The 11583-nt window shown below is 47.3% G+C and overlaps 1 protein-coding gene across 1 annotated transcript in view; it reads right to left on the bottom strand.

Moving 5' to 3' along the window:
• col18a1a (collagen type XVIII alpha 1 chain a) overlaps positions 1-6506 on the bottom strand; it is a gene marked incomplete at its 5' end in the record, with an annotated part of 57922 nt that extends 51416 nt beyond the window's left edge. Inside the window, one exon of the mRNA XM_084478853.1 lies at positions 6404-6506. Coding sequence (XP_084334979.1) covers positions 6404-6506 — 103 coding nt within the window. The remainder of the gene's footprint in view (positions 1-6403) is intronic.
• Between the last annotated feature and the right edge of the window lie 5077 nt (positions 6507-11583).

Here is an 11583-nt window from a genome sequence, read left to right on the forward strand (position 1 = left end):
AAGGGTGTGTGTGGGTGTGTGTGTGTGTGTGTGTCTATGCGTGTCGGTGTATGTGTGTGTGTGTGTTAACGTGTGTATTAAGTGTGTGCTGATGCAGGGCCCATCAGTTAGGGCACCTGCACTGTAGGCCAAGGACGGCCACTTCTGGAGACTATTCTACACAACTGGAAGAATATCAACAAAGATGCACACACATTAACACCATGACAACACATTAACACCATGGCAACACATTAACACCATGGCAACACATTAACACACACATTAACACCATGGCAACACATTAACACCATGGCAACAAATTAACACCATGGCAACACATTAACACCATGGCAACACATTAACACCATGGCAACACATTAACACCATGACAACACATTAACACCATGACAACACATTAACACCATGGCAACACATTAACACCATGGCAACACATTAACACCATGACAACACATTAACACCATGACAACACATTAACACCATGGCAACACATTAACACCATGGCAACACATTAACACCATGGCAACAGCCCCCTGATGAGAGACTTCAGCACTAATGACCTAACTGATAAGCACGTCCAGTAACAACGACAGCAACAACAACAGCATCTGCACTGAAGAGCAGCACAAAGCCTGGACCGCCAAGTTCATATGAAGGCAAAAGAAAAAAACAATTTAATTTAATTTGGGTAAAATCCTTTGATCTAATATCAGATCAAAATGTGAATATTCCAAACGTCCGATCTGTCAAATATTTGTACAGCTACAGAGACGATACAGTTGGTTATCAAAGACACATGATGTCTAGACATCATAGAACTAGAAAAAAAACGACACAGTAAAGTGCGTTTCAGATAACAATCCCCCCCCACCCCCCCCACCCCCCCCGCCCGCCCCCCCCCGCCCGCCCCTATTTCCTGCGTTCTAGGCCAACAACGTGTCAGTGAAAAGCAAACACTTTGATACATGCAGAAAGACCATCTGTGACCGAGCAAACATGCTGTGTGTATTCAAAAGGCTGTACAACAGCCCAGAGCCCAGCACCTGCCTGCCCCCCCGGACGGCCCCCAGACGGGCCCCGGGCGGGCCCCGTGCGGGGGGGACAAACAGCCATACGTGCGCCGCCACCAATCACCACTTCCTGACATCAACGGTTCACTTAATCACCACTGAGGCGTTCAGCAGACGCCTTTATCCAGAGCGCCTTACAGTCAAATGAGCAGCTATCACTGAGGAGCAGGTAGGGGTTAGGCACCACTGAGACAGGCGGGGATCGAACCCAGTACCTTTTGGCTGGGAGCCTAACCCCATCACATTTCACGTTTCAAAATGTAGTGAATACAAACATTTCAGGGTGCTCACCAGTGCACACCAGGGCACCAACACGTCTCCCATGGGGCTTCCTGAGCGCTGAATCCCCCACCCATCAAGTCCTTATCTGACTCACTCCTTTGACCTTTTTTTTTTTCTTTTATTGTGCTTGAGATAACTTGCGGGAAAATATTCATGGCTTAGAAGCGTTCTCCTCCTCGCCAAGATGCTAGTTTCTCTTCTTGTGTCTCTGTTGAATGCCAATGCATATTGATGACGACGGGCTGAGACCTGTAGAGGTCTCAGCCCGTCGGTTGTTAACATGTTATTGTCTATGGGTGAAAGTGCAGGGATCTGTGTACATAATTACAAGTCCTCCATCGTTGTAATGCACCGTTTCGGCCAATAGAGGGAGACACTAGCTAGCACCAGGATACATCTTTGTTTATTTATGTTTGGGTAGGGAAGAAGTGTTTGTGTGTGTGTGCGCGTGTGCGTGTGCGCATGCGGGTGTGCGTGTGTGTGTGTGTGTGTGTCAGTGAGAGAGTGTGTGTTTAAAAATGTGTGTGTGTGTGTGTGTGTGTGTGTGTGTGTGTGTGTGTGGACTGGAGGGATGACCTTATTCAATTTCAGATGAGCGAATAAGATGACTATAAGGAGATCATTACAAGAGTTACACAGATATAGACATGAGCAGACAGGCAGGCAGACAGGCAGACAGGCAGGCAGACAGAGACATACAGACCCAGACAGAGAGAAACACAGACAGACAGACGAAACACAGACACAGACAGACAAACACAGACAGACAGACGAAACACAGACACAGACAGACAAACACAGGCAGACAGACAGGGAAACACAGACAGACAGACAGAAACACAGACAGACAGACAGACAGACAAACACAGGCAAGCAGACAGACAAACAAAAAGAGTCAGGAGCAGTGGACATACGGACAGAGAGTGTGAGTCAGAGACAGGCAAGCGGACAGACAAAAACACAGACAGAAAAACAGACACGCACCAGCATGCTCACCTTGAAACACACCAATAAGGCTTCACCTAGGCCTCGTTTTCCACATCGCCTCCATGGCAACAGAAACTCAGCGCCACTGGGAGTAATCCCGGGTATCACCAATAACTGACCTGCCCCCCAGACCCAAGCAGAGGACACTCCCACCGCTGGAATCCGGACAGCGATGAGCGGGCGGGGGGGGGGGGGGGGGTTAGCTACATATTGACTACCCAGAGAGGATATGAAGCTCGTTAGCAGAGCTGGTGACCGGAGGGCAGGGGAAGTGTTCCGTCTAACCGTGAACACATGGCCGGGCCGGGGCGTGCGGTCCACCGCTCCATGCGAGCGGGAAATCTGTGTTTTAGCAAACTGTTTTTTGTTTTTTGTATTCCAGGGTTAGATGTGGGAAAAAAATCTGCAAATACCTTGATCACTTGATAGAGGCAGGATGTTGTGGTTTTGAGGTTTTAATGAATGCTTTCTCTGTCGTTTTTGTGCCATGTTGACAGTTACGGGGGTGAGGAAGGTGAAAAATGCTGTCAATACCTTCAGGTTTACAACCGTAGCAATAATTACCAGTTCCTCCGCCAACTGGAGAAATACCATGAGCCAGGTACCAGTAGTGTATGCTGTGCCAGTTCCCATCGACAGCTCATCGTGTGTGTATGTGTGTTAGCATGTGCATGTACATGTGTGTGCGTGTGTGGTGTATGTGCACGCGCGCGCGTGTGTGTGTGTGTGTGTGTGTGCGTGTGTCTCTGTGTGTATATGCTGTATGTGTGTGCATGTGTGTGTGTGTGTGTGTGTGTGTGTGTGTGTGTGTGTGTGTGTGTGGTTGTGTGTGTGTGTGTGTGTGTGTGTGTGTGTGTGTGTGTGTGTGTGTGTGTGTGTGTGTGTGTGTGTGGTTGTGTGTGTGTGTGTGTGTGCGTGTGTGTGTGTGTGTGTGTGTGTGTGTGTGTGTGTGTGTGTGTGGCTCCACCAGGTGTGCGGTCTGGGTAACCCTCAGCTCACCTTTAGCCCAGCGTGCCTTTAGCCTCCAGAAGGTCTCAGTTATTTATTGTTGCTGAACAACAAAGTGAAGCCTAGAAGAAACATTTGTTGCTTTGGGGACAAACAGCGTGAACATGGAATCCCTGGGGGTCAAAGGCCAGGGGTGAGTGTTGGGACAGGACGCGCTGAGACCACTTCACTTTCACTTCTGCTCCGTCACCACAGAAACAGCCGTTAACTGCAGAGTGCAACGTGTCCATTTTGAATAAATGGACGGTGTACGTTTATTGATTAACTTTTCCGCAATATCCTGAATTCCTGTCTGAGATCTATACAGTTTATCTTATGTTATTAACAAAGCCCGACGGTGAATCCAAGGAACAAAGTCCTCCACTTTCAAACAGAACGACTGCCGGTGCAAAATCTATGATCGGCACAATGCCCATATTTAGCATTTCTGCTTAAAGATGGACTACAGCCATTGTGTGTGTAATCACATTCAGCATTACTGGCCAAATAAGAACACAAATACGCAAGGAATTCAACTCCAGTAGGGCACTCTCAGTAAACAACATGATTGGAAAAAATATACAAATACATTTTAAACAGTAATAAGGAAGAGTGGTATTATCAATATTTACATTCACAGAGCTTGATGAAATAAAACATGAGAGGTGTGTGTGTGTGTGTGTGTGTGTGTGTGTGTGTGTGTTTGTGTGCGTGTGTGTGTGTGTCCCCTCATCCCTTCAGGAGAACAAGTCCAGGCAGTTCCCCTCAGATGTTTGCCTCACAGAACCGGCGGGTCTCGGGTCAGGGCTGAACGCTCTGCTGGCTCCCAGAGGAATGTGGACCATCCCAACCACCACCACGTCCTCACCAAGACCACCAAGACCACCACGACCTCACCAAGACCACCACGACCCCACCAAGACCACCACGACCTCACCAAGACCACCACGACCTCACCAAGACCACCACGACCTCACCAAGACCACCACGTCCCCACCAAGACCACCACGTCCTCACCAAGACCACCACGTCCTCACCAAGACCACCACGACCCCCCAAGACCACCAAGACCACCACGACCTCACCAAGACCACCACGACCCCACCAAGACCACCACGACCTCACCAAGACCACCACGACCTCACCAAGACCACCACGACCTCACCAAGACCACCACGTCCCCACCAAGACCACCACGTCCTCACCAAGACCACCACGTCCTCACCAAGACCACCACGACCCCCCAAGACCACCAAGACCACCACGTCCTCACCAAGACCACCACGTCCTCACCAAGACCACCACGACCCCCCAAGACCACCAAGACCACCACGACCTCACCAAGACCACCACGTCCCCACCAAGACCACCACGTCCCCACCAAGACCACCACGTCCCCACCAAGACCACCACGTCCCCACCAAGACCACCACGACCCCCCAAGACCACCACGACCTCACCAAGACCACCACGACCTCACCAAGACCACCACGTCCTCACCAAGACCACCACGTCCTCACCAAGACCACCACGACCACCACGTCCCCACCAAGACCACCACGACCTCACCAAGACCACCACGACCTCACCAAGACCACCACGACCACCAAGACCACCACGACCTCACCAAGACCACCACGTCCTCACCAAGACCACCACGTCCCCACCAAGACCACCACGACCACCAAGACCACCACGACCTCACCAAGACCACCACGACCTCACCAAGACCACCACGACCTCACCAAGACCACCACGACCTCACCAAGACCACCACGACCTCACCAAGACCACCACGTCCTCACCAAGACCACCACGACCTCACCAAGACCACCACGTCCTCCCCAAGACCACCACGACCTCACCAAGACCACCACGTCCTCCCCAAGACCACCACGACCTCACCAAGACCACCACGTCCTCCCCAAGACCACCACGACCTCACCAAGACCACCAAGACCACCACGACACGCGTCCACACCAAGACCACCACGACCACCACGACCACCACGACCTCACCAAGACCACCAAGACCACCACGACCTCACCAAGACCCCCCAAGACCACCACGACACGCGTCCACACCATATCCACCACATGAGCCCCACAGTGAGACCACCACCACGCCTCAACCCCACCGTGACCAAACCACAGCCACACCACAACCATAAAATAACCAGACCATAACCAGACCATAACCACAGCGTGAATCACAGCCACACCACAACCGTAAAAGAATAACTAGCCCATAACCACCATATAAACACCCCAGTATGACCGCCATAACCACACCGCGACCATATCACAACACAACCGTAAAATAACAGTCTACTACATCACAACCACAACACAAGGTTCGTGACAAAATGCTCACTTATAATTTGACTGTTGATAATGGAACTGAACTTCACCACGCCCACAGCAAAAAAAAACACTGAGGAATCCATCAAAAGTTTGTGAAATGTTCTGTTGAAGCGTTGAGGAGACAAACGAAGAGACCTGCTAAAAGTCAGCATGTCAAACAGAGCCGGGAGGGGCCCTCATAAACACACCAGGCTCACACACTTTTGACTGATGGATGGAAACACACACACACACACACACACACACACACACACACACACACACACACACACACACAGATGATGTCATTGCTTCCTGAAGATGCATGAAGAAGGAAACTGAGTTAGCAAGGGCCAACAACAAGAGTGGAGTTTTAAACACCATTAGTTCTAAGGATTAGGACACCATTAGTTCTAAGGATTAGGACACCATTAGTTATGTAGGCTGTTGACTCCCGGCTGAAAGGTTCTGTGTTTGAACCCCAATGTCACAATGCAGTCTACCTTGAGGCTTCCCTTGAGCACGACCCCTACCTTCAATGAATCGACCCATACCTTCACTGTGAGTCACTATGGAGACAAGCCTTAACTAGGTAAGAGAGGAACTCCATCGAGAGGAAGAGCGATGACAACATGGCCACCGGTCGACTCCTTCCTCTCCTTCATCCTCAGGTCCAGGACAGGAGGGGGAGACGACGGGGGGAGGTGACGAGCTGAGGGGATTAGTCTCCATACCGTGGGCGGGCGAGGCGGGGGCGGGCCCAGAGGCCTCTGGGAGAGCACCCCGGAAGAACGAAGACAAGTGAGAGCTGAGGCTGACGGGGAAGCGACCTGACATCCTCTGCATAAGCCCTTGACCCTTTCCTCCAGACTGTCACATCCGTTCCTTTTGACACCTCGTCCTCGAGTGTATACGGAAACTCTCCCCGGGGACCCTGTCATGTACATATTTATTTTCTGTTGCTATTTTTCCCACCAGATATGGAAAAAGGGGCATGAGAAGTCCTGTTGTGACCTGGCTCCAGCGCCTCTCGCTCCATCAGAACTAAACTGCTTACTTACTGTAAGCCAGCAGCCTGCAGCTTTCTCTCAGCTAGGTTTGAATCCTGACGTGAAGGAGGCAACGATGCGTTTGGGCTGTAAGTCTGGTGGAATCAACAAAACACGCTGTAATTTAAAACAGCTGTCCAATAGCCGAAGATTACTTTAGGCTCATTGGCCAATAAACTGTATTTCCTTTAACTTTTTTTCCATTACTACAGATTATCAATTGATAGCAAAGCTGTGTGCACAATAAACTCAAAACAGTGAATGTGTGCCCAGATTCACGGTTTCATTGTTGTAATAGCAAATTAATGAAATACCAACACTTATCATTGAAGACCTGCTAGTCTTATTGTCAGTGTTATGATTACCCTAAGGAAGGAAATCATGGAGCTATACTGCTCCCATTACCATGGCCAGCCAGTTCTGCTGATTAGTGATGGGTCGTTTGCGAATGAATCAGTTGAATGAACGACTCGCGACTCAGCTGAGAACCGTCATTCACCTCTACCGGAAACGTGACTGAACGAACGAACAAACAAACAATTCTGAACGATTCTTCTTGGCGAACTGACCGGCGCGAACTGAATCAAGCAAACGAATCATGAAACCCACCCTGATATGTTGAGACATGAATTTACAAGTGTTGCCTCCTCTGGGGCCTCAGAGGGAGGGGAGCTTCACTTCATGGATGGCTCCCCCTGCTTGCGGCTGGACCACCTATCTCCCTCAATGATTCACAGCTCATTTGTCTGGAGTGCATGACTTTTTTTGACAGGCCAAAAAAAAAAGGCACCTTACAGAATACTGAAGGGTGCTGACTCTTCAAGAAATTCCCTTTTGAAGGAATGTCCAATCGTCGAGTTATAACCTCACCCAGGTCACACTGGGTTTATATTTATCGGCTCCGCAGATTCCCTGTGCAGATTTCCTTGATTACCGCAATGATCACATTTGCTTTCAGAGGGTTTGATTTCATTTGCTTTCAGAGGGTTTGATTTCATTTGCTTTCAGAGGGTTTGATTCCCAAAATCTGCAGCCTACCTGCATCAAAAGCAAGATGCCCCAATGCCTGCATTGCTCATTAATGATAAATATATGGACTCTGTGCACTCTTTGGATAAAGGAGCCTGCTAAAACACTACTTAGTAACAGTAAATAGATAATAGGTACAAGATTCAGGCTTAATAATTGCTAGGTGTTTTACAGGATGTGTGGGAAGGCTGATACTAAAGGATGTTCAGAGAATATTAGTTTTGGGAGGGGGTGGGAATCTTTTGGTGCCTTCTACTGGCAAAGAGGTTTAGCTGCAGAGCGATGCGCGGATACAGCTGAGGCTTAACGAGTGTTTTAATTAGTTCTGGAGCAGCGCACCACCTCTAACACTGACGGTGGGAAAGCATGAGTCATAACACGTGAGAACGAAGGGACGTCCTGAGAACAGACGATGGGAAACTCCAGACTCAAGGCTGGCATGCTGGCCCGCCCCCACAACAACAACAACTAGCACCACCGCCGCATGCAAAGCGCTGCATGCGAGAGCAGCTCTTTGGACAAACATTTATACCTTCCTTGTGCGGGGATGTTTAAAGTAGGCGGCACTTTTTTTTTCGCCTCTTTTCACATCCTTATAGGGAAGAATAAGAGATGGCCATACATGGATATTGTGTTGGGGACTGTAGAATAAAAACAACTTATCCTGGGAAAGGCCTTGGTTAAAGAGTGTGTCTGTGTATGTGTCTGTGTGTGTGTGTGTGTGTGTGTGTGTGTGTGTGTGTGTGTGTGTGTGTTCTTTCAATTCAAATAAAGGAAGAGTTAAACCTCAGACAATTCAAATCATTGGGTCATTCCAGCAGAGGTCAGCCAGGCCAACTCCTCACCCTCTTAATCCGGAGAAATGAGAGCTAATTCTAAAAGCATGTGTTTAAGCATCAAAAGGCTCTGGCGCATTGCAGCTCCAGGGTGTTCTTCTGTGACCAGGCGGGTGAAAGGGAGTCATTTGCAGATGCTTTATTCCACCGTTTCCTGGCCAAGTGGTCTGGATTGGTCGTCCGGCCAGAGTCCTTTCCCATTTAGGCTTTGTAAAGATGACCAACCATTTGTAATTATAAGAAAAATACTAATGTTGTTCAATGACAGTGTCTTCATTCACTCATCATTGAATTTCATTCACTTCAAAGTCATTCAGTGTCTTTAAAGACGTGTTGGATTCGCTATCATATTACATGGAAAGGAGTGAACGTACCAAGTTTTGTTTTGTAAACAGAGTACAGCTGTATTAATCAATCACAGCATGTCGCAAGCAATGGTGAGGCCCCGGCATAGAGCCCTGGGGTACACCGCCTTGGCCTTACACAACAGAGAACATGATCTAAAAACATCAGTGCAACCAAAAAAATAGAGATCAAGGTTTGGTTTGCCAGACTTGTTCAGAACAGAATTTTGGAAAGGAAGGACTGGGATGAGAAGAGGAAATGATGTGGCTTTTAATGTTCACTGGAACTTTATAAAACCCCATAATTCACCGTAGACAAAGTCTTTGTTTGGATTAGAAGAAAGAGTAGTGCAAGACAGAACAATGCGAGCATGCAAAGGAAGCGATTTAGGCAGATCTTGCATCTTCATGACTCACAAAAGGAGCCAACCAATGGCCCATATACCAAAACATTTATTGGGGGAAGATGTAGACCATGGGCTAACAATGTCAGACACAGACGGTTGAAACTGTGGAGCTGTGATTGATGTCCCAAATTTCCAACAAGATGTTATTTCACACGAAAACAAAGCAACATTGTTCCTACAGAATGGAGGACACGGACATTGCGGCCACCCTAGGCTCAGTCCAAGACCACCAAGGTTTGACAATAAACAAATCCCATTGTTTAGAATTTAAAAAGTAATAAAAGTACATACAGCACAAATCTTCAATTAGGCTTCACAACCAATAAGAACATGATTGGCTGAGCAATTCGGGGTCACCTTTTCTTTCTAAAACAATGGAAAGGTTTTGGCAAGCTCCCAAGGTTTCTACACCTCCTTTTTTTAATCAGTCCATCCATATTTACATTATTCCATTGGAACAAAAGCGCCACGCTTTTCCCCCAAAAGAACGAGAGTAAAAGAATTCCGTTCATGTTTATTCATGCAGGACATTAAGTACTGTGTGTGAAAGACGACCGGCACACAAGAGTAGTGAAGGAGAGCAGAGGTGGTGGGGGGCCGTCGGCTCCTAGCTACAGACTCCTGGAAGCAACGGGCCATGACTCAGGGTCCCTCCGACTCACAACACTTTTGTTTATTTTTTTAGCTTCCCAAGTGTGCCCTTTGGTTTTCATTCCACCGGATGAAATATTGAGTGTTTCTGTAATAAAGTTAAGTTAAGTTCATGCACAGTTGGTGATGAGTCAAGGACTTTCAATTTGCAATAAGCCTGAAAATATAATAATCAAAAACAATATGATAATTTGTAACTGAAGATAAAAGTATCCAAGAAATCAAACATGAACTTCTTATTATCTCTTCATTAAATAATATATATTTAATTTCAATGTATTTGGGTACAATGTAGGCCTGGGAAATAAAACAATAAATTATCGTATCATGATAGACTTTTGATCAATATCAATATAAAACATGTTCAATATATATCGATAAGAGACTGGACCACCGAATCTAGCAGCTGGGTTTGTTACACAAACACGGTTCCATACTTATTGACAATATCTGAGTGTTTATCATTGTTGTATCGACATTGGAGTATTGATCAATGAAGAACAGTGGAAGGTCGTATTAAGTGTTAAACAGAAGTGTTTACATCCAGCATGGTAATTCCTAGTCTTTTTAGGTCATTAAAATTATCAACAGTTATCGATATTGATCAATATGGTCAAGTTATATTGTGATATGTCTTTTAGCCATATCGCCCAGGCCTAGTACAATGTATATTTATTTAAACATATTGTATTGATGACTCATATCAAAGATGCAGAAATGAAGGTAGGCGGTAGGAATAACACAGTAATTGATAAAGCATGACCAGAACATCTGGGGGTGGATGGGGGTTTCTGAAAGGAAAAAAGAAATGCTGACAAATCTCCTGGCAATTTGAATATAATGGTCCATTATCCTTATAACAGATGGACGGGAAGTGGCCCATAATGGATGCTCGTTTTTGACTTGATTTGGTCAAGAGTTAACACATGAGCATTTAAGTCGTAGTAGAATTAGGACAAGAACCGCAGTCTGATTTATTGAACCAACTGATGGGATTGTGGTGCACATTACAGTGCAGAGGTGGTCATGTCAATAGTGACCAGATAGCTCAGACCAGGGAATATGAGCATGTGTCCGTCCCTGAGCCCCAGCGGCTGGCCTCTCTCTTGGCCTGCGCAGCAACAGGATATTGTATCAAGCAATCTTATCCTTCATATCACAAAACGCTACAAAAGACCCTGAGGGGGTCCCCCTAGGGTGTTGAATTCCGGTTGAATTCTTGTGATGTGTGCGTGTTTGTGCGCACTCGCAGACACCAAAATAATGGCTCTGAACAGACTGTGGCTATAGGCTTGCTGGTAAGGTGTTTTAACAGGCCTCAGTTCAGACAAAGAATGGAGGAGAGACAATTGGGGAAGTTTGGAGGAAGACACCTAAATGCAACGCTGTGTTTCCCAGGTTTTGGGTGGAGCGTACCTGTCCGTCAATCTATTTGAATACATGCATTCTCTCCTGTATCTTCTCCTCTGTCTCAAGTTCACTTTTATGGCAGTCCCACGTGCCAACGCTAGCCGAAAGGGGCGTGGCCTTATATAAACCGGCAGAGGAGGTCCTTGTAGAGGGCGAAGAAAACAAAGATTTGCCAAATCTTTGGAGGC

This window comes from Micromesistius poutassou (assembly GCF_964030765.1).
Source record: "Micromesistius poutassou genome assembly, chromosome: 14".
In the NCBI taxonomy this organism is placed as follows: Eukaryota; Metazoa; Chordata; class Actinopteri; order Gadiformes; family Gadidae; genus Micromesistius; species Micromesistius poutassou.